At 48.2% G+C, this 23,963-nt stretch overlaps 1 protein-coding gene across 2 annotated transcripts in view; it reads right to left on the reverse strand.

The window, feature by feature from the left end:
* The window catches only part of DPYSL5 (dihydropyrimidinase like 5), an 89,384-nt gene that overhangs the window by 3,936 nt on the left and 61,485 nt on the right, over positions 1-23,963 (reverse strand). For both annotated transcript variants that reach the window (XM_082357277.1, XM_082357276.1), the window contains exons 3-12: positions 21,146-21,304; positions 18,964-19,143; positions 18,083-18,151; positions 16,329-16,373; positions 14,425-14,500; positions 13,246-13,402; positions 8,820-8,961; positions 7,508-7,650; positions 5,180-5,387; positions 1,035-1,203 (exon numbers count right to left, since the gene is read on the reverse strand). In XM_082357277.1, coding sequence (XP_082213403.1) covers positions 1,035-1,203; positions 5,180-5,387; positions 7,508-7,650; positions 8,820-8,961; positions 13,246-13,402; positions 14,425-14,500; positions 16,329-16,373; positions 18,083-18,151; positions 18,964-19,143; positions 21,146-21,304 — 1,348 coding nt within the window. The remainder of the gene's footprint in view (positions 1-1,034; positions 1,204-5,179; positions 5,388-7,507; positions 7,651-8,819; positions 8,962-13,245; positions 13,403-14,424; positions 14,501-16,328; positions 16,374-18,082; positions 18,152-18,963; positions 19,144-21,145; positions 21,305-23,963) is intronic.

Raw genomic sequence — 23,963 nt, forward strand, 5'->3', positions numbered from 1 at the left:
TCTGAGACGATGGGGAGGGCGGTGGAGAGGACCCCTCTCCACAGGTGGTCAGCTCCTCACTCAGGAGCCACCTGAGCTGCTGCCAGCACACGGCTGGGCACAGAGGAAGCTCAGCGGGCAGCCGTGGCCCTCAGCTCCCCTCTGGTTTAGCTCTTGGCCTCTCATCTTAAGACAGTTTGTGGCTGCGTCTCACCTCCCCCAGGATCTTGCTCCTCTCACCTGCCGGCCCCAGCACGGCTCTTGCAGAGCGGAGGCTCGGTCTGCGCCAGGGCTAGTCGTGAAGGCCGTTCAGTGAGACCCGGCCCCTGCCCCTTTCAAGTAGGGGTCATGGTTTCCGGCAAAGCTGCTTGCAGGACCGAGGCATCTTACAGTCTCTGCCTGCTCTCCAGTGAGGCTCGCCGTTTATGCCGCAATGACCTCTACCTTTAACTACGGCCAAGCACCTGGGACACACGCCGTCGACGATAAAGTCTCTAAGCATAGACACACCCCATATATTCTATATTGTATTACATACAGTACAATTCCTGGCAGAAAAGAAGGTGGCAGACGAGCAAACCTGAGGCTAAGATGACGGAGGAAAGGGTATAAGGGAAATACCACGACTTTCAGCGAGGCGGGTGAGGAGCGGGGTGGGAAACGGGGGTGCAGACCCACGTAGCAGAGTTAATGCTTCTGCGCTCAGATCGTCTCTGGGGCATCCCTATGTGCAGGGCTCTCAAGATATCTCAAGGGATGAAACTATTTGAACTTAGAAACCATGGGGAAAGGCCCAAAAGGGCCATGGCCTGTTAGAGTGGCTGGTGCCCAGGGACTGGGAGAGCCCTCCTTCCCCGCCCGCCAATATTTGTGTGTCTATAAAATGGGGCCCAGCAGTCATCACCGGGCAGGGGATCGGGGAGGGAGGGAGAAGATGGAGAGGAAAGCAGCATAAACCCCTCTGCCGGGGTGGGGATCCTAGTCCCTCTGCCCTCCTCCTGTCCCCTCACTCTGGTGGAGATGCAGGTGCCAGGCCAAGTGGCCCTTGCTCTTACCAGAGAGGCTGAAGCTGGATTCATGAAGGTCCCTCATGCCTCCGTGCCGGGTAACAGGCCGGGTAGGAGTGTCTGCGAGTGGCGTTCCCATCTCTTTTTTCCCAGGATGCACAACAACAGCTACATCCCCCAGGTAGGGAGTGCGGTCCACTCCCTTCACCTTTAAGGTCTAGTGAAGGTGGAGAGCAGAAAAAGGGAAAAGATGATGCCATCAGAGCACAGACACCATCAACCATCAGGGCCAAGCCACCACCACCACCAGAGCCTCCTTGATGGCTGATAAGACTTTGGACGCTGCCACTCTTCTTAGGACCCAAATTACTGCATGTGACAAAGCCTTCCTACATCTTGAACCCAGGGGTAGAGAATCCGCTTGTACCTCCTAAATAGTGCATATGTGTGTGAGTGTTTGCATGCATGTGCATAGAGATATCCACTGACGCCCCTTGACATTGGTGGAATGTTTTCCAAGGTAGCGGGTAGACTTCTGAGGTATTCAGCTTTACAGAGCATCCCTCACACGGAGCAATGTCATCCCCTCACTTGCCAGGCTCTCAAGAGGCCAGGCCTTTTATTGTGATGTGACAACTTTGTGGGAATAGAGGTTAAGTACAGCTGATTTGGAGATTAGAATCCCCCAGCAGCAATAGTAGTTAATTTTGTACTCACAAAGGCAATAGAGTTAAGAGCCTATATTCTACAACCAGACTGCCTAGGTTCCACTCCTAGCTCTGTTACTTGTAAGCTGTGTGACCTTGTGCAAGTTATGTTACCTCTCTGTGCGTGTTTTCTTATTTATAAGAATACAGAGTTGTTATGAGATCAAATGAAATAGAACACGTAAAGCTCTGGCACATGGTGAGTGACATGTAAGTACCAGCAGCTGTTATTATTGCAGGGGTGGTTTCGGGGCTTAACCATATTACAAAGTTCTGCTGCGAGAGGAAGTGTGTTGGAGCGTGTGCATAAGGTCTGAAGGGGCAGCATAAATAATCTACACCCCAGGCACTCTTCAGGGACATAACCTCAATCTCCTTGCTGCACAATGCTTGCTGAAACCCTTGTTGAGAGAAAGAACAGATAAGGGTGATTTCTGGAAGGCTCTTCAGCTTACATATTCCTTTGTATTCTCCAACAGATCTGTAGTTGAGCTCAGTCCTCAGAATGTCAAAACTGGTCTGAAGTGTTTTAGCCTTTACCGGGCTGCACTTTGGGGTTCCAGGGGTGAAGGGTGGGAGTACAGACCTGGTGAATCCTGGTTGAGTGACCTTGGCAGGACCCGGCTCCCGGCAGCCCCTTGCTTTGGCTTTATACACTGGTCCCAACCCCAGAGCTGCTTTCTTTCCTGAGGACCCTGCTCTGTAGGGACTGCTTATTTATAATTTTGGGGAAATGAAGTTTTTTGCGTACCTGCATTCTGTTACATAAGGGCTATACCAGAGAATAGGGAATAGAATTGGCTTTTTCTTGAGGACCTTATGTTGTCATTATAATAAGTGCTTTGGATAAAGGGCCTCTGAGTTGAATTTATATCAGTCCTAGAAGCTGAGCTCTTCCACTATGTCTGGCCCTAAGAGCGGTCTGCTGTGAATTGGTATCTGTCTGACATTTTTGTGAGGTTGGTTTTTATTTATTTATTTATTTTTATTATTTTTGGCTGCGTTGGGTCTTCGTTGCTGCACGTGGGCTTTTCTAGTTGCCGCGAGCAGGGGCTACTCTTCGTTGCGGTGCGCGGGCTTCTCATGGCGGTGGCTTCTCTTGTTTCGGAGCACGGGCTTCAGTAGTTGTGGCACGCGGGCTCAGTAGTTGTGGCTCGTGGGCTCTAGAGCACAGGCTCAGTAGTTGTGGCGCACGGGCTTAGCTGTTCCGCGGCATGTGGGATCTTCCTGGACCAGGGATCGAACCCGTGTCCCCTGCATTGGCAGGCGGATTCCTAACCACTGCGCTACCAGGGAAGTCCCAGGTTGGTTTTTAGAAGGGCTTCAAACACTTTCTCTGCCCTCTTTTGATCCTATTTCCTGACTAAAACATCTCTTTTTGGGAAAGCCACAGAACTGTTTAAAGATTTTTTTTTTTCAAATGAGATATAATTCACATACCATAAAATTCACCATTTAAAAGAGTACATTTCAGGGGTGTTTAGTGTAATTCACAAGTTTGTGCCACCAACACTGTGTAATTCCAAAATATTTTCATCACCCCCAAAAGAATCTCCATCCCCGTGAGCAGTCACTCCCATTCTCCCCTCTGGCCAGCCCTAAGCAACCACTAATCTATTTTCTGTCTATGGATTTGCTTCTTCTGAACATTTCATACGAATGGAATCATATAATATGTGGTCTTTTGTGACTGGATTCTTTCACTTAGCATGATGTTTTTAAGGGTCATGCATATTGTATGTAGCATATATTAGCACTCCATTCCCTTTTATGGCTGAATAGTATTCCATTGTATGGATACACCACATTTTGTTTATTCAGTAGTTGATGGACATTTACGTTGTTCCCACTTTTTGGCCTTTATGAATAATGCTGCTATGACATTCATGTACAAGATTTTGTGTAGACATATATTTTCATTTTTCTTGACTACGTATCTACCCGAGAGTGGAATTGCTGAGTTACTTTGGCAACTCTATATCTAACATTTTGGGAAATGCCAAACTGTTTTCCAAAGTGGCTGCACCATTTTACATTCATTTGACGATGAATGAGGGTTCCAATTTCTCCATATCCTCACTGACACTTGTTATTTTCCGTTCTCTTATTTTAAATCATTGCCACCCTTGGTCAGGTAGTCTTGTGTGTGACTGTGTCTCTCTTACAGCTCTTTGTGGCACATCCCCCAGAGGTGGGGCTGAGGTCTTCTGCCATTGTCCACATCTGGGAAGCATATTGGAGATGGGACCATTCACCTACCCGAGAGATCCTGAGTTCGCTTTTGAATTGAATACTGGGATACCTAAAGTCATGCTTTTTTTTTTAGGTAATCCAAGTCTGCTCCCTGATAGAAGACCTGCATTTGGGCTGGGGCTCCCAGGCCCTTGGTCATGATATTTCTTTTTTTTTTTTTTTTTTTTTGGCAGAGTGACATTTATTTGCCAGGTTCAGCAGGTACACAGCCCACCGACCTTCATACACCAGAGCAGACCCACAGGCATGCAGGGAGAAGGGCAGGACTACCCCCAAGTGCCAAGCGAGGGCCAGGACCAGTGCGGCTGCCTGCCCAGGCTGTAGTGGGGTCTGACAAAGGGCACCTGCCAGGAGTTCATGATATTTGTAAGAACACCCACCCTTTCTAGACAGAATCTGGAAATAGCTAGGCAGGAGCATTTTGAACCATAATAATATTGCTTTATGCCAGAGGAAGGGAAGGGGAAACCTCATGATGCTTTCACCCGTCAGTTTTGTCAGATTTGTTCTTTTCTGATGATTTGGGTTCTCCACCCAGAGGCCAGGGCTGCAGTTGGTTCCCAGCACCCGGAGTTGTCAGGAAGGACAGGACAGCTCTCAAAGATAAGGCTGGACAATCAATCCCCAAGCAACGAGGGAATAGCCAGCCTTCTTTTGGGTGAAACTCTACCCAGAGTTCAGTATCCCTGGGGATAAGGTGGAGCCCCAAGCTTCAGTGAACACCCAGGGTGTTTATGGAATCCGAGGACTGGATGAAACTCTCACGATAAGACCTCAGGCCACACCCCCATGGCCGTGAGCTAGACCTGGCTTGACCACTCCACTGGGGGGCCCAGACTCAGCAAAGCCCACCCAGCCTACTGCAGTCACAGGGCGGCTGTGGGGAGTTTGGGGAAAGAGCATCTCCAGGGCAAATATGATAACCCAGGCCAAGCCAGGAGTCCCCTGCCCCGAGGGACGACAAGAAGCCTGAATGCCAGGGATAGCTATGAGTACCTCATAGTGTCCCTGGGCTCCGAGGGAGCTGGGGACCCTTCCCAATAAATTTTACTTTGTTACAGGTGCTCCTTTTCTACTATTTTGATTGTTCCCAAAGTGACTATTCAGGCAATAAGATTTGGTGGAAAGACAGAGTGAGAACATCTTTGAGATTTAAAAGTCATATAAGATGCCGCCGCCAGGGGCCTTCAACCTCTTCCCACACGTCTTTTCCGCCCCCGCCCCTCACCTTACCTTTTCTCTCTGGACCAGCTTCTTGTAGACAGTGTCTGGGAAGGACCTCAAGGGGCAGAACTTGCCGGTGCCCTCAGCGCACATGAAGACGCCGTTCTCATACACGACCCGCCCCCGGCTGATGGTGACCAGTGGGACACCATGGCAGCGCATGTTCTCGTACAGGTTGAAGTCTCCTCCTTGCACCTGGGTGCTGGCTGAGATGGTCCTGGTGGGAAGGAAGTGGCGGGAGAGAACACTCTGAGAGGAGGTAAAGATGTCACAGCTCAACAGAAGGGAAGTTACTTAGCAGGAAGGGATGATGCTCAATGGGAAAAGGTGATGCTCAGTGCAAAGGGATGCTGCTCAGTGGGAAGGGAAGATGCTCAGTGGGAAGGGAAGACGCTCAGTGGGAAGGGAAGACGCTCAGTGGGGAGGGAAGACGCTCAGTGGGGAGGGAAGACGCTCAGTGGGGAGGGAAGATGCTCAGTGGGGAGGGAAGATGCTCAGTGGGGAGGGAAGATGTTCAGTGGGAAGGGAAGATGCTCAGTGGGAAGGGAAGATGCTGCTCAGTGGGAAGGGAAGATGCTCAGTGGGAAGGGAAGATGCTCAGTGAGGAGGGAAGATGCTCAGTGAGGAGGGATGACCCCCAAAGGCTAGGATGGACCGTGTCCCCCCAAATTCATATGTTGAAGTCCTAGCCCCCAGTACCTCAGAATGTGACTGTATTTGGAGATAGGGCCTTTAAAGAACAAATTAAAGTGAAATGAGGTCATATAGGTGGACCCTAATCCAATCAAATGGGTGTCCTGATAAGAAGAGGAAATTGAGACACCAGAAGTGCACACACAGAGGAAGTGCCATGTGAAGACAGAGGGAGAAGATGGCCATCTACAAACCAAGGAGAGAGGCCTCAGAATGAAATCAACTCTGCTGACACCTTGATCTTGGACTTCTAGCCTCCAGAACTGTGAGAAAATAAATTTCTACTGTTTAAGCCTCCCATCTGTGGTATTTTGTTATGGCAGCCCTAGCTGACTAATACACTGGGCTACACTCTAGGGGTCTTTCTGCCAATAGCAATCACTAACAGCCACACCTGCAACAGCAGCAGGGACCAGCCACAGGCTGGATGCAGAACCCGGCTTCTCAAGTGCCCTAATGGAGAAGCAGTGTGGGGATCCCAGCAGGGAGGTGCGTTTCTTTGCAATTCAACTTTTTATCTTCAAAATCCCAGCACATTTTTGTCTATCTTGTTCACTGCTAGCTTCTGCACCTAGAAAAGTGCTCAGCAAATGGTGGCACTTTTCTATCTGTTGAGTGACTGAATGAAATTTAACATTAAAAAACAATTCCCACTACCCTGTTCAAATCTCTGAGTAAAGATGATGCCCTGGGGCTTCCCTGGTGATGCAGTGGTTGGGAATCCACCCTGCCAGTGCAGGGGACACGGGTTCGAACCCCGATCCGGGAAGATCCCACATGCCACGGAGCAGCTAAGCCCGTGCACCACAACTACTGAGCCTGCACTCTAGAGCTCGCGAGCCACAATGACTGAGCCCCCGTGCCACAACTACTGAAGCCTGTGCACCTAGAGCCCATGCTTTGCAACAAGAGAAGCCACAGCAATGAGAAGCCAGCGCACCGCAAGGAAGAGTAGCCCCCGCTCGCCGGAACTAGAGAAAGCCTCCGTGCAGCAATGAAGACCCAACGCAGCCAAAAATAAATAAATTAAATAAATAAATTAAAAAAAAAAAAAAGATGATGCTCATAACAGATGAGTTATCCTGTGGTTTGATAACTCCTGATGCACTTCATTTACCCACTCAACTTGTGTTCATTAATGCCATGGGTGTCAAGCGCTGTGTGCTCAAGGGGACCCACACCCTCAACGAGAGAAGCAGAGTGGGTGGAAGAGTCCGGAACTGAGTGTCAGGACGTCTATCTGGTTCAGCCAATTATTAGCTATGTCATGTGGGGAGTCCCTCTACTCTCTGCTCTTAGTTTCTTCAACAGTAAAATGGAAATAAGAACTTTAGGCTTAAGTGCTTCTTGGGGCTATGTGAAAAGCAAACGAGATAGTTGATGTGACCTAGCTCTGAAAAACTGTAAAGTGCTGTGCACATGGAGCTGCACTATAGCAGATCTTCAGACCTTCTTGTTCACTGTTGCATTCCTAGTGCTTGGACCATGGCAAGCCCTCAAGTATTTGTTGAATTGAACACACCTTAGGGTCATCTTGCTCTATGCTATAAGTAGTGCAAAGATGATATGCTTTTGGAGTTCTGTAATATCAGGTCCTTAAAATCCCAAGTCCCTCTAGCCCTGGAGACTAGCAGCAGGTTTTACTTTGTAGCTTCTGGGTCCCACACCACCACGTCGGCATCGGCTCCAGGGATGATGCGGCCCTTGCGGGGATACAGGTTGAGAATCTTCGCTGCATTGGAACTGGTAACAGCCACAAAACGGTTCTCATCCATCTTTCCTCCAACCTGAAACATTGCAAAAGTGTTAGGTCAACCGAGGTCCTGTGTGTGTGCCTCAAACACCGGGTCACCCTTGACCCTCGCCTGAGGGCTTTTAGTTGGTTAGAACAATGGTGTTGAGAAGGACAATGTCACGGGCATCATTTCAGATGAGCCAACCTGCTAGGCTTGGTTCCATGTTACTCCTCTCTCCTTCTTGCAGCAACGGGGGCGGGTGGGCCCTTGTTCCAAAAGGTTGCTTTCCTCGTGCAAATCTACCTCCTGTTTGTAAAACCAGGTCTACTCGGTACTCACTCTGGATAAATCAGGAGCTTCCCTGCATCCACGAAGGGACATATATTCTCTGCTGGAAAGGCATCTTATCGTCCCACCCACGAAGGCACCGTGGACTCTTTTCAAAGGGGATTCCGGAGCTGCCTCATGGGTCTTCCCTGAGCTGGTTGTTTAGGCTTGAGGATTTCAAATCTCTTTGGGCTCATACTCTATGCTGCATCTAATCTGTGATAGGTCAAGACCAAAACTACTTATTCTTCATGGGCAGAACAGGAGGTATTCAAATGAAGTCCCAGTCTCTATCTTTATTATTGGACAAAAGATATCAAGATCTTTAAAAAGGTTCGTATCCCTTGGCCCAGAAATCCGCCTCTAGGAATCTGTCCTCAGGAAATAATTAGAAATGCTGATGTACACTCATGAACAAAGAGATTCTCTGCAGCATTATTTCTAAGAGCAAAAATTTGAAACAGCTGAAAGTTCCAAACATCATGGAAGGATTAATTGAAGTATGGTACTTCCTTTGGAGGGAATATTATTTAGCCATTAAAAATATGTTTTTAAAGAATTTTTACTGATATAGGAAGACACTCAAAATACACTGTTAAATGAAAAGAAGATGAACCCAGTAATTAAAATAATGTACAGTACATGCATAGAGCTGGAAAGAAATACACCAAAATATTAATAATTTCCCAGTATGGAATTATGGGGTTTTTTCCTAATACTTTTCCATATTTTCCAAATTTTTATGCTAGGCCTTATTACCTTTCAGATCAGAAAAAAAAAAAAGACCTTTTCTGTTTTCCTTTTGAGTGAAACAGGAGCTGTGGCTGACCCAGCCCTCCTAAGGGTGAAAATTCTTCTGAGGCCCAGAGTGGGGAGGGGTCCCGGGAACATACCACTCCTCTCTCCCAGATGACGCTCATGCGGTCCTGCACGCCGCTCACGCCGTGTGGGATCTTGGTGAAGTCCTCCTTGCCCATAGCTTTCTGCTTCGTGGTGAAAGGCCGGTGATCTGACGCCACAATGTTCAGAGTATCACTGGGTAGAGAGAAGGACATGACCAGTAAGGGGAGGGGAGGCCAGGGTCCCAGAGGGTGGGGACAGGGACAGCGAAAAACCTTCACTTGGAAACACGGCAAAGCTGGTTTCAATCTCGGCTCTGCCACTTCATAGCTGTATGACCTCTAGCGAGTTATCTGTGAGAACCTCAGTTTACACATCTGCAGAATGAGCATATGTGCCAACTGAGGCACAGAATGCCAGTGTCACGGGAGACACTGAGAGTCTTTGGATGTTAAGAGAACTAACGGGTGGAGAAAAATTGAACTTAAGAGTTTATCTAAGGGCTTCCCTGGTGGCACAGTGGTTGAGAATCCGCCTGCCAATGCAGGGGACATGGGTTCAAGCCCTGGTCTGGGAAGATCCCACATGCTGCGGGGCAACTAAGCCCGTGCACCACAACTACTGAGCCTGTGTGCCACAACTACTGAGCCCGTGTGCCACAACTACTGAAGCCCGCACGCCTAGAGCCCGTGCTTCACAAGAGTAGCCACCACAATGAAGCCCGCACACCGCAACGAAGAGTAGCCCCCGCTCGCCGCAACTAGAGAAAGCCCGCACGCAACAATGAAGACCCAACGCAGCCAAAAATAAATAAATAAATAAATAAAATTAAAAAAAAGAGTTTAACTAAAGTGACAGGGTGGAGGTAGTTTTACTTCCATGGAACCATATGCCGACTCCCTCTCATCTCCCCCCTCAACCCGCGCCAGGCCCTGCTGGCAATAAGCATGTGCTTGGTAAAACACTCAAGTTCCAATGTTAAGCTTTGCTTGGATGTGAGGGCTCTCCTGGTCCAGCAGGGAAGAGCAAGGACAAGACGGAAGAGAAGTCTGCCTTGATGAACCAGCAGCGACATGCCAGTGGTTCATCGCCGCTGCCATCGTGAACATGGTCCTCAGATGGTTGCTGAGGTTACGGTGGGTAAGGCACGGCCAGGCTCTCGAGGGGTTCCCGGGCCACTCAGGACTCGGGGCAGAGACTTACATTGGTGACAGTGCACATGGCATGCCACTCTGTGGCATGGGCTGGTAGCTCCCTGCGCCAAAGACGCTGCTCTGGGCCCTCTCAGAGACTGCGGGAGGGGCTCTTCCACAGAGCAGAGGGTTTATTCTAGGGTATCCTGGGGATCCCCACATCCCCCAGACCTGCAGAACCCACCAGAGATAAACAGAATCTTTAGGTTTTCACTTTCTCCTCAGGGATCCTCCAGACACCCGGGTAGGGCTCAGATCAGAAGATGCCCATCAGAGTCATGGGTTGAGGGTCTGGGACCCCAGGACCCGATGCTTTAACTGACGAGTCTTACTGAGCACCCACTTTTCTAAAAAGGCCCCTACACAAGTAAGTGCTCACTAGGCAAGAGTGAATGGGGGGGGCACATTCCAGAAGGGCTTTTGGGGTCCCCTGATGCTGCCCTGAATCTGGGAGGTGTGACAGACCCATCCCTACTCTTTAAAGTTTAAAACACCACTCCCTTTTGTTAAGTACTTTAAAAATATATATGTTCAAATGAAAAAATTTCTGATCCCTTTGAGAAGTCAGATTTTAAATAAAGGACAAATCCTTATATCTATAGATTGTACTTATTACCCTGGTATATTCGAAGAAACCACATCCTAAAGTAGATAATTATGAAGCAGCTCATATTTTCTTATAGAAATATGATAATTGGTGTCTGGGTTTTCTATCTAGTATTTTGCATAATACCAATTATCACCAATAATGTCACAGAAGCAAAATTATAGTAATCATAAATTCCTAAAAATGTAAAAACTATGCTCCAAATTCTATAAAACTGCACGCGTTTACAATATGCACTGATTAAAAAAGGGATTCAGGGACTTCCCTGGTGGCACAGTGGTTAAGACTCTGCGCTTCCAATGCAGGGGGCCTGGGTTCGATCCCTGATCCAGGAACTAGATCCCACATGTCACAACTAAGAGTTCGTGTGCTGTAACTAAGGAGCCAGTGAGTCGCAACTAAGGAGCCCATGAGCTGCAACAAAGGAGCCCGACTACTGCAACTAAGACCCGATGCAACCAAATAAATAAATAATAAATAAATAAATATTAAAAAATGGGATTCAAACTATTCTCAAATAGTTCACACGAAATTATAATTCTATTTAAATGAATAGAATTTAGTTAAATAATTTAAATAAATTTGACAAAATAGGCTAGATATAAAAACTTAAATTATTCGATTAATAATACTTTTCTTGACCTGCCTATTTAAATTTGTGTGGGTTTGGGCACTGTAATTTGGGTGGGTTGGGGGTTTTACTACCTTTTTGTTCTTCCAGGAAATTTGCTTGGGGCAAGCAGAGGTATTTCAAAAGATTCTTTGACCTTGGAACTGAGCCCAAATTCTTATAGTGGGTTCTTGATACTTGTTTGTTTTTGTTGTGTTGATAATGATGAAAAGGAGGCTGGTTTTTCCCAACAACAAGCATTTTTAAAAGAAAGAGCTGATCTGGCATTTCTCCCTTTCCTCTCTCAAATTGGTTAAATTCGTCAGAGCTGCCACTGCTCAGAATCACAGCAAAACTAGGGGACAGACTTTAATTACTGCCACTGTGCCACAGCATATCCTGCCCCTCCAGGGCCCACCTTCACCCCGGGACCCTACTGCCTGCACTCCAGTTGTATTTGGAAAGCCCCACACTGCTCTTTCGGTTGTTAATGTAGCAAGATGTGGAGTGGAAATTTTCCAGTTGTTAGCCAACCAGGACTGAAAACTAAGGACATGGATGAAATAAAAGCCCCATTATCTAACGACAGCCACCTCCAACTGGGGCTGGTCACTTCCCTCAACACCCCCCCACCATCACCCTAACAGAGGTATACCACCACCCCCAGGTCTTGTAAAAGCAGAAGACAGGGAGGGCGACTGAGGTGTTGGCAGAATGGTGAGTCCTGCAGTCTCTCCCTTCTTCCTCTTTTCATGGGTTGAATGGTGCTTTCCTCTCCCCCAGCTAGTCTCCTCAAGAGGGGACATTTCAAGAGGTTCACCTGTGGAGAACAGAGGTGACAGCAGCGGGCACCTGCCTAGGTGGTGGACGGGTGGGCCTGCCTGAGCCTCTGGGTGAGGAGAGCCAGGGGTGGGGGCCAGCCTGCCCTCCCACCGTAGGGAGTGGCAAAACTGTGTGAGCTTGCTCTGGGCCCAGATACTGTAGAAGGTGGCCAGGCTTAAGCCGCTTGGCCAGATTCTTGTTCACAGGGAATTGCTAGTTCTGGAAGCCGGGAAGGTACGGGAAGAAGAGGTCAAGCTGGACTCCATCTCCTGTGTCAGAGGATTGCGTGAGGGTGGCTCAAGAGAGCCTGTATCTGGGCACATGCCCCATACAAGGAGGGCCCCAAAGGCCAGTCACTTTCAGCCAGAGAAGCAGCAACGATTAGTGCAGGAGTACAGATCATGCTTGGGTGTGGAGTGGAATTCCCCACCCCTTTAATCCTAACCCCTACTAATTCTCTGAGCTGGGGGTGGGGAGGGGAAGAGACTGACTTTTAAACTGAACTGGAGTTCAATAACCAAAAGAGAAGAAAAAGCAATGGCCTTTACCATTATCAAAATGTCACTAGAGGCAAGAAGGAATTTGAAGCAAAACGAAACAAAATCTTTCCATGTTTGTGTCCCACCAAATTCAGACTATTCATTAAAGCATTTTATTTAGACCTGGATTGAATGGGGAAAAGCAGTGTTAGAAAAAGAGGAGCTGGGGAAAGGGAGGTCTGGAGGAAGATGTTAAGGGGAAAGAGGGAGAAGGTGCAGAAGAAAACAGGGAAGAGGAAAGAAAGGAGGGAGAAACACACAGAAGGAGAGAGGTACATACAATGAGAGAAAACCACATGGGACATAATGAGAAGAGGGAGAGGTGAAGAAAAAAAAGAGATAGAAAGATGCACAAATTTTCTAGGATAAGTCAGAGACCACATCCTATAGTTCCCCAGTGGTCTCCAGTGTAAGGTATCAATGTCCTCTGAAATTCTGAATAGCCGCTGTTCACAGTTTTATATATGCTCTTTACTCGTCACCTCAGAAGCTCTCATCCAAATCAAGTGGTCATAGGAGCTCCATGGATGGCAATTATCTGATGGGCTTTGGAGAAGCTAACAAAAGCAACATCATCCTCTGGACACAACGAAATCAAACTTAGGTCAGGTTTGGGGCCTCTACGATATCACCTTAAAGATCTACAAATTCCCGGAATGGCGCGCATTGTGAGATAGCGCCGTGCGTGGTCCTGCTGAAACATCTTACTTGGCCAGCAGGCTCATGAGGTAGGTTGACGTGTTGGTGTCCAGTCTCAGGGGAGGCACTGTGACGTAGGCGGCTGCGTGGGACCAGTCCTGGTGGTAGTAGTGTAAGCCCGTCAGTGTGGCGTGCGCAGTGGTGGTCTCGGCCAGCACGACCTTCCCTGAAAGAAGAGGGTTCAAACCATCACCAGGAGGCCAGTGAACCTGGGAGATCACTGGTCTGAGCCTCTCATGGGGCAGGTGAAGGAGCTGAAGTCAGAAAGGAAGGGACTTGCCCGAGCTCAGCTGGGCATTTGAGAGCACAGCTGGGGTCAAGGTCAGACTGCTCCCTGGCCCCGTGCTGACTCCAGGCAAGAAGAGAAGGGCGAGGGCGCTGAGGCGGGGCAGCACTGATCTGTTTTCTGAGCAGGCGGCTGCTGGGAGCAGCTTCAGGAGAATACTGGGGGTGGCATCCGTAGCAGGGGATGGAGGGCAGGGAGACGGAGGTGGGAGGCTGGAACAACAGCGCAGGAGAGACAGCGAAGGGGGTTCTGCTAAAGGAGAAGCAAGAGGCAGGATTTGGAGGGCAGTGTGGTGCAAAGGCTGAAAGCCCTTGCTCCTGATTTATATCCTCAGGTTTGTGACCGTGACCTGTTTCTCCTGTTACTGGGCCCTCACTGGCACCCCGAGCCGGACTGGGAGTACAAGCACGTACCAAGCCTTCAGGGGCTGCCAGGTGCTCCGACACACAGGTGCCCTGGGGCTGGTACACTGGGTTCTTGACAGGGACGCTGGGCCCTCACAGTGTCGTTTCTCCAGGGACTTCCCAGGCATTTCCCCCCTGAAATGTCCGTTGGAACTGGTCCAGGATTTCATGTTGGTTACCAAGGCAACCACTAGCAAAACCCACGAGACTCAAAAAAATACCAGTTAGTGAGTTGATTGAAAACTTGGAAAATTTTACCAGACCCAGGAGAGGTGACGGACACTTCTGTAAAGCTGTTATGCAAACAAATGTGCAGAGGAAAACACTGGTGCTAATGGACTGAACCCAGGCCAGTGCAGGGTGCTTGTGAAGAAGACAGCCAGAGAGAAAAGGGAAAGGCAGGCACAGGGCCTGGCCCCAGGAGCCGGGCTGGGAAGTGCATGGAGCTGCTGGGCCCCACCACACACGGGCGCTGCTCAGCCCAGCCTACGGACTCACCTTGCATCTTAGCAGCTGCAATAACGTCACCGGCCGAGATGCTGGACACGTTGACCAGGTAGATGGGACAGTGAGTCTAAGGACGGGAAACACGGTGGGAAGGAGAGAGCATCAACCCCATAACCTAACAAGGCCAAGGTGACCGGACCAGCCCAGTCCTGGCCCCAGCGCCGCCCCCTGCATCGCTTAGCACTCCCCTCAGGGTGGCGGTCTTCTGCTGGGAATGCAGGGCTGGTGGCTGCAGGCTGGGGAACCCCACGAAACAAGGAGGGGACAGGCAGCGCCCAGCACCAGAGCCCAGCAGGGCGACATCAGGGCAAGATGTCAAGTGCTGAACCTCACATTTTCTACCAGCCAACACCAAGACTATTTACAACTTGAAATGGGGGACTCTTAGTTTCCTATTCATGAACGTGATGACCTAGAGACAGTTGTGTATTATATCCCATATCTAAAATTATGATATCTGCCATCTGAGGGCTGCTTTATCAGTAGACAGAATGTACCCTGGAGAAGAAACAATACACAAGAGGTTCAGGGCTCACAGTCTACACCAGACAGGACCGGTCTTGCAAATGGACACCTGGATTATAATACTGATTAGCTTTTCCTCTATCAAGCTGTGTGACCACGGTCCATGGCTTCACTTCTCTGGGCATGTGTTTGAACTAAGAAAACGAGGAGCTGCCCTTTTGTTATTCAGATCTTTCCTAATTCTGGGGTAAGTTTCCATCAGGAAGTAATTGATAGCATAACTATTGTTATGACAGTAAAACAATGTTCATGTACAGCTCCTGGACTTATAAAGGGCTAAAGGGAAACTGTTTTCCCAAATGTTATTCTAATGCCTTCTTTGCCTATCAAATTAGGAGGATAGAGAATTTAGGGGCTGCCCTGACATTTGATGTGTTTGGCACAAGTTTCCTGACTAATTCTGAGACCAACTGGACCTCCAACCTCTGTGTTCCCCTGGTGTTCCTAACACCACATCCTCTGCTTACAGCCTTCGGGGTAGCCTAGGTCTTTCTGGAGGAGAAGTTCTCAAGTGTTAGCGCCCATTAGGATCATTAGTGGGCTTGTTAAAACACAGATTGCTGGGCGTCACCCCCAGTTTCTGATTCAGTGGGTCTTAACAGGCCTGAGCATTTGCATTTCTGAGTTCCTATTTCTAACAAATGATGTTGATGCAGCTGGTCCAGAGACCACACTTAGAAAACTAGAGTTCAGATTATCTGAGCAAATAGAACACTTAATGATGGTTTAGGAGGAGAAAGGATCTTGGTACAGTGTTCTACTGTTTTTAAAGTGCTTTTCCTTCCACGACTCCTTTGATCCTCACAACCATCCTGCGAGGAGTGGGTGATATTATCATTCCAATTTTAGATAATAAAATAGTCTCTCGGAGTGGTTGATTGACTTGCGTGTGACTGGAAGCTTGTCTTTGGTCAAGGTCCTAAGGTGTGTGCTCATTCCCACCACCACACTGCATCAGCGCCCCCTTACCCTGAACCATACCAAGGAAAAATCATGAATGGCCCAGAGGCAGAGGTTCGAATCATAGTTCTCTAAGCAAACGTCTCTCTGCTCCTCTACAAGGAACAGGTTCCAGCTGCCATGAGGCTCTGTGGTCCCCACCTTGCCCTGCCTCTGCTGGGAGGCATTTCCATTTGAGCAATGAACCAGGTCTCAGCAAGCTCAGCAGGGCAGAACGGGGAGCCGGTGGCAGGGAGGACTCCTGCCAGATCTGTGGGAATAGCAACGTTCATTCAGCAAACGGTGTTCATTTGCGGTCCTGTGAGCCAGGCATGGGGCTGGCACCCAGAGCAGAATGGGACTCTACTATACAGGCTGGGTTCTGACTGCAGAGTTGAGAATGGGCTGAGGGTGAGCTGGGGTCTACTTACTCTGTTTGCAATGGTGATAACTCGGTGAGTGGCTTCTGCTTCCAGCTGTTAGAAACAGAGGACAGGAAGAAAACAAGCTTCACCATCTCCCCAAGCAAGCTTACATCTCCCTGACACCCCACCTCGTACGCAGGAAGTGCTGGAATGTCTGACTCAGAGCTGGAGTGACAAACAGCACCCACAGGGGCTGGCTCGGGGGGAAACCCTGGGCAGGGCCACCAAGCTCCAACCACCTCTGCTCACACTGAGAGAACCCCGGGACTTAGGGTTCTAGGCACGTCTTTGCTGGATGCTACTCAGGGCTTAATTAAAAGACAACAAAACAAGAGCAAACGAAAACCTGCGGTCACATCTCTCCCTGGTTTCTGGTGCATTCTCTCCACAGCCATCTCAGAACTGTAGCAAAGGAGCAATACTGATTGATTTCAAGCTGGAGATTAGGCTAGATCGGGATTTCTGAACCTCGGCACTAGGGGCATCTTGGGTGAGATAACTCTCTGTGGTAGGAGCTGAATGGACATTGCAGGTTCTTTGGCAGCATCCTTCACCTCTACCTAGTAGATGCCAGTAACATCCTCCCCCCAGGTTGGGATAACCCAAAATATCTCTGGACATTGCCAAATGTCCCTGGGGAGCAAAACCTCTTTAGATGCTCCCCTTTAATCAGTAGATGATGAAGGTGGTATTCTTGCTATTACTGCCACTACAGTCAGCACAGCGCTCTTCCCCTCATAGAACTCCACAAAGTCCAGTCCTGTGTGCATCCCCCCACCCCTCTGCTCACAGGCACTCTCAGTGCCTTGTTGAAGCTGGTGTGTCTTTCTCTATCAACTCTGAGGTGCCCAAACAGGAGCTACATTCAAGGGCTCTGGCAGACAGAGACAAACCCATGGCAGGAGTAAGGTGGGACCCCCGTCCACATCAGGCTGACCCACTATAGGCTGACTTGGTTCCTGTCTGATGGCAGAACTATCACAACCTGTCTCCAGCTCCTCGTCCCTCAAGGCCTCCCCATCAGTCCCTCATGGACATCCAACCACCACTCTGCATTTAAGGCTTTGAAGAAATGGAAAATAGCTCTCCCCTCACCACTGGTAAGGCATGTCCGAACAGGGTCATAGGGCAAGAACACATTATTTATCTAATGTGATCCTCCAGAGCTGAATCCTTCAGCAAGGGGGACCTGGGGGCATTTGTGTCGACACTCTGCAAAACTGTGCAAGGATAAAACCAGAGGGCAGAGGGAGAGCATGGCTTAGTCACCATCTCAGCAATGAACAGGAAAAGGGGGAAAGAGCACAGACACGCATGTGCCTATCGTTTCTGGTGGGAAGGGTCCAAAGTCTTCCACAGATGCTCAAAGGGATCTCAGCCCCAAAATGCCAATTCACTGGCTTGGCTTACAGTCTGGAATTTCTTCTAACATCTAAAGGCCCTTTCAGTCTGTCTTTTCTCTCCCGATTCAATTTTGGCCAAAGCAACCCCTGGCATGTTCACATGGCCTCCCTCAGACCCTTGAAATCAGCTCCCAATGAGGTGGGTCTGTTTCCCCAAAGTTGTCTTCCCCAAGGAAGCTCAAGGCCAGGTTGGCTGTAGCATGGAGGAAGCTGTTTCCTGGGAAGCTTCCAGATGGGAATTTCACACATGAAGAAAGCAATACCATACGACTCGTATTTACTGATGACTCTTCTATCCTAAAGGTTCTGTGAATCTATAGGAAAGATGATGACAGAGAACACGGATGTCTTCCTCACCTCCTCTGGACGGCTGATCTCAATTCCTTCTGGGCCTGTGATACCCAAATCTAGCGCCTCCTTTGCACCCTGAATAAGAGCAAAAGAAAGAAAATTGAGAGAATCATAGAGATACAAAAAATACTGAACCCAAGGGACAGTAAAATATGCTCAGCACAGCCCATTCCAATAGGTTTGCTGCTTTTCTCACTTCTGTAATACTCATCTTATAAAGAGGGCAGGATTAGTACAGGAGATCCCCTGAGTCTCACTTCATGATTGAAAATATCTTTTCCTCTTAAAAATACGGTTCAGTCACCAGCCAACAGGCCTGGGACACTAAAGACAAACACTGTTTATTGATCTGCAAATCAGAATTTCCTCACTGGAAATCTAGTTAAATCTCCAGCTTCCACAGATGCCTAGATTAACCTTTACCCCAAGTATCCTACTTAAGACCCAGTAGTACAAAGGGGCTTGTCTATCTTGGTACCAGTGAGAAGATCTCTATAATACCTCAGGTCCGCTGAGGAGGTACAGGAAAGTGGAATGTTGACCCTTATTTATTCTGTATGCCACATCTCATTAAAACTATTTCTTAGAAGTGCTCCAAATTCCTTTGTGATAATGGAATGTAAGTATCATATTTGAATGAAGACATCATCACCCAAGACTTAGAAACCCTTTTGGACTATACAGAGAGACTTGTTTTTTACAGACTCTAGAAAAGTTTGGATTTTGGGACAAAGATCTGTCATCTGGGCTGTTAACATCTCACACTTTCTTTTATAATTTGTTTTATCTGAACCCTGTAGGGAGGGTCATGGGTGGTCAGGAATCCCCCCGAGAACTGTCTCTATTGGTGCTCCCCCAACTTCCCCCAATATTCTCTACTGCCTTGCCTCGGCCACGAGCTCCCCATTTTCAGCATGGACCCGGGCGATCGCCCCAATATCCTTGCAAGCGTGAAACACTTGGTACAGTTCGCTGTCCCGAAGCATATACAAGTCCTTGTAGGTCATGAACATCTGGAACGAGTTGACACCCTTCTCCCTCACCAGGGTCTCCATTTCTGCTTTCACCTGGAGAGCAGAATGCAAAGGCAATGCCACGTGAGTACAGAGAGCCAAGAGGCTGACTGGCAGACGCTGGCCCAGCGCGGAGGAGAGGTGGCTCTGTCGCCACATGACCACCCGCAACCTTGCAGTATCTCACTCTCCTCCCACTCCACAGGCTGCTGTGAGGTCACGTGAGCAAATGGATGCGGAAGTGTTTTGAAAATTGTCCAGCGTGACACAAATATAGAAACTAGATCTGGGCATGTTTCTCCTATCACATAAGCTTGTCCTGTGTTTCTGCCTCCAAATTAGCCTTATTGGTAAATGCACTAATGACTTTTACACCTGTGGCCAGTTCCCTCCGCCCCCCATAACAGAAGGGGTGTTACAGAGAAGGCATACTAATGCTAAAAATCCAGAGACCTGGGGAAAATCTAACTTAGGGACAAAGCCAAACATGAAGCAAAGTTATATGAATAAGGAGATTCATCCCAACATTATTTATACTAGGAAAAAAACGGAAGAAACATTGGTCCAACAATAGGAAAACAAATTGTGATTCATCTACTTGACAGAACATTAGGTGGCCATGGCATTGATGGTCATGAAGGCCATGAAGCCAGATGGAAAATGCTCACACTTAAGTGAAAGAGTTACTGTGTAAAAAGCAGGTATGAAAAAAGACCAGAAGGAAATAAGCTAAAATAGCAATAGTGATTGTGTTGGGGTGACTGAATTATGTGCTTCCTTTCTTTTCTATTTTTAAAATCTGTAATTAGAAAAAAAATTTTGGTTACTATAAAAAAGAATTAAAATTTCTAGATGCATGAAAATCCCCACAACCTTTGGGGACTTAGGGATAGCTGACTTGGCCTCAATGTTGCTGGGAATCTGAGCGGACCCTCTCAATTCCAGGCCACTGGAGGAGGGAAGGGAGAGAGGCCCAGGATAGGGGTCGCCCATCCAGGAGGGTGTCCGAAGTGGACAAAACTTCCATCTGAGATAAGGGATGGCTAACATTCAGTGTGGTCTGCACCTTTTACCCGGTACCAGGAGGGGGATCTTCATGTGTGAGGTTGGGGGGTTCCAAGGCCTTTCATAAGCACCAGTTTGGATATAATGGAAGAGACTGTGTAAGCCCCACGCTCAAGGCTTGTACCTGAGGGCAGAAGTACAGCCAGGCTTTTAGTCGCTGTCTCAGAAGGGACTCAGGCCCTTTAGATCAGGATCCACAGCTGGAGAACTTTGTAAAATTTCTTAATGCTTATTTATTTTTAAGATTCCAAGGCACCCACTCAAGTACTGGCACATGGTGACTAATGAGCACTTGATGAAAGAATGAATATCCAGGTTGCTTCGCTGGGGTAATAAGCAGTAAAACTCCAGAAGTGAAGCAAAATCTAAATGCCTGTATATCTGTATTCGGGAAGAACAAGGAAGAGGGAATCCGGGGAGCAGGGACTGGACTCTGGCCCTGGGGCCTGGGCAATGGGAGGCCAGGGAAGCCAGGGGCACAGAGGCTGAACTGAGAAAGGGCCCAGTGGGAGCCACACACCAGAAGCAAACTCAGGGTGCTCAGAGCAGGAGCTGGGGCCCAGCAGGAAAGAAGCACCCCAATCCATTCTCACCAGGCAGCCCTGAGCCAGGACGGGACCCTCCGTTCTGAGACCTCAGTGCCGTCACTCCAAGCACAAAATGACGTGACCCTCAGGGCTGACCCTTACTGAGCAGCAACCCCTTAGGGGTTGCTACATAAGTGGCACCTTATGTAGAGCGTCAGGACATGCTGAGCGCCCTGTGGTCAGAGCGCTGGAAAACTGGCTCTTTAAATTAAGCAAAACAGGCCTCCCCCTTTATAGAATCGTAAGTGTTTTTTCTTTTGGCATTTGGAGGAGTTAGGATGGTGGTGGGAGGGGTGTTCCACACCGCAGGACAGCATCAGCCCCCCCAGCTGGCTCCCACCAAATGGCCCCTCTGCCAAAAAGAGCACTGGTTCTTCTTTTGGGGTTCCACCCAGCGCTGTTACCTTGGGTGCCCACCAGGGGATCCCCACATGGAGGGCGTAGTCACAGCAGACCTTGGGGTCAGCCAGACCCCGGCACTTCTCGTAGGCATCCACAAGGGAGGTCTCCTTGTCAGGCAGGACATGGCCGATGATCATGGTGGTACCTCCAACTAGTGCTGCCTGAGGGAGACGGGAAAAGCAATCTCGTCACATCTCTACCCGCACCCAAGTTGCTGACGTGGGGACACTGTGTCCTCAGGTGGACATTCAGGACAACCACAGACCCTCCTGCACAAGAGGCTGGGAGGCCCAAGTGCAGCAATGTTTGGGAAGCTGTAAGGAGCCGTCAACACAGGAGCCAGTGTGTAATCTTCATCATTACTGTGAATCCAGCACACAAACCTGCTTCTTCCTCATCTTGGGTTGCAGCTCGGTGCTTGGGAAAAACCACTTAGTGTGTTACTAGTGCCTATATTTCCAAATGAGAAGATTCCCCCCAGACAATTTCTGACCAACTTGAATATATAGATGATGTAATCAAATGTCTACCACAATGTAATATAAGTCTGTTTATAATATTATTTTAGTTACACATATATATGTAAACCATAATGAATAAAATGTCAACTTGACTCTATTGTTTTGTTTTATTTGCTCACATTTCATGAAACAATTCTATTCAAAGTTTTTATAGGCATCTTCACATCAGGGTCTTTGTCTTCAGTTTTTCCAAGAACATTAACTTCATTTCCATCTGTCTTGTTTGAGATAGAGCATTTTAGGTCCCCGTACGACCTATCAGTGAAAAAATGATCCTATCCACAATCTCCAAGAGATACCACTTAAAAAGAAATCTTTTAAAGGTCTCATTTGCAATCACAAACAATGCGCCCAGGAATAATTACTCAATCTGTATTAAAGGTCTGCCCCCACGTACTTTTTTAAAAACCAGTTTGGTCAGGTGACCTCCATGAGCTTCCTAAACTAACACTGACCAAAGGCTATTCCAGGCTAATGGGTTGTTCTCCAAAAAGACTTTATTAAGATAAAAATTGAGACAGGCCCCATAATATGTGAAACTTTATGAGGGCTTTAATATAGGTGACTCTCTTTACCTGATGAATTAAAATTTGGACAAAACCTACTCTTTTATTTGGATCCTTTCTGTGACTGGAATCAGCTCCAAGTTTAAGTCCCTGCTATGCCACCTCCCAGCTGGATAACCTCAGCCTGGTTACTTGACCTCTGTGATGCAAGAGGTCAAGTATGTTTTTTCTCTTTTTTTCTTTTTGCTTTTAACATTTTTCATTTATTTATTTTTTAAATATTCTGTTACAGAGTCTTTACCTATACCATGGGACCGGCTTCCTTGCTGGAGAGCTGTGAAAGTCAAGAGAATCATCACTTTGTAAAGTTTTGTCCTAATATGTGTGTTTAATTATTCAGAGTTTAGTTGTTTATCTCTGTTTTCTGTATGGGAGGAAAACAGCACAACGAAACTGTCTTGATGATTTCATGCTTCTCTATCCAGTTAAATCATTGATCACGAATCAGAAATATTGCTGGAGAATAAGGGACTGAAAAAATAATTAGTTTAGTGGCCAAGCAACAATTACAATGAAAGCTCTTGCAACACTGATTTTCCATGCTGACCCTGGCTGGGCGGGTGAGACTAGTCCCCTTGTTGTCCTGGGAAACCCAGGGGCCTGACTTCTTGCATAGCTTAAAGCAACCAGCAGAGGGTGCTAGTTCTGCGGCTCACACGCAGGAATCGTGATGTGGGAGATGGAGAGAAGGGGAAGAGCAGCAGATTGTAGCTTTACTAGCTGGCTTCTATTTCTGATTTTGCTGGATTGTGCCAGAATGATTCACCCTCGTAGCAGGTGGTTGTACTCTATTTTGTCCTGAAATGCATTTCTTGCTTTTATGTGTGGACACGGGGGTGTCTGGTATATTGGGATGTTACACACCAAGTTGTTTTACTTCTTCTGTGGTTCTAGATTGTTTTCCTTTGCACCCTCGTCTGTCTGTAGACTTGCATAGAAAAAAAAGGGGACATGGAGACAGCACAGTGGAATAAGACAGCCAAGACCGTTCTTAGCATCTGTGGGCTTCTGAGAGTAGAAAAGGAGGTCTACCTGCTGAGTCTCTAGTTATAAGTTACAGATCAAGCTAACAAACTGTTACACAGAGTATATTCTGTGCTCCTACTCTAACAGATATATGTTCATAATGACTCAGAAGGCCAGGCTTGAGTTCAGAATTCTCAGAATGCTTGCAGTTCTGAGCTATACTCTAGGGGATGTTGGCCTTCAGACTCTGTGTCTGCCTCTAGCCCATACTCTCCAACTCCGGTTATGTGTCCTGCAGCCCACGGATCTAAGCTCTGCTCACTCCTGCAAGATGCCACCCTGGGGCTAGGCGTGCACAGAGTGGTGGTCTGGCCCCCAGAAGGACAGATGCAGGCTAACGTAGGCCCTGGCAGTGCTCAGGCCCTTTGTTAGGGGATTCCAGGGCCCCAGAGTGTGGTCCAGGATTGGGACAGTGGGCTCTGGGCAGATGTGGGGGAGTTGCCTGTAGTCCAGAGCCCATGGCAGAGACTCCTCTTGCCTGGGTCCAAGGATAGTAACTGAAAAGCGTTCTGGAAGGAGTCAGAAGCATCCGGCAGTGGTCCTGACTTTCCCAATTGCTGGTTGTAATCCTGTGTGCCTGCTCTGCTCTGTGCCTCACCGCTGGGGGCCCACAGCAGCTCAGGTGGCAGTGGATGTGAGAACCTCTATAAGCTGGGAAGGGGCATATAAATATCTGGAATAATCATTACTGCTGTTACCCCAGGCCT

The sequence above is a fragment of the Balaenoptera borealis genome, assembly GCF_965194805.1.
Source record: "Balaenoptera borealis genome assembly, chromosome: 15".
NCBI lineage: Eukaryota > Metazoa > Chordata > Mammalia > Artiodactyla > Balaenopteridae > Balaenoptera > Balaenoptera borealis.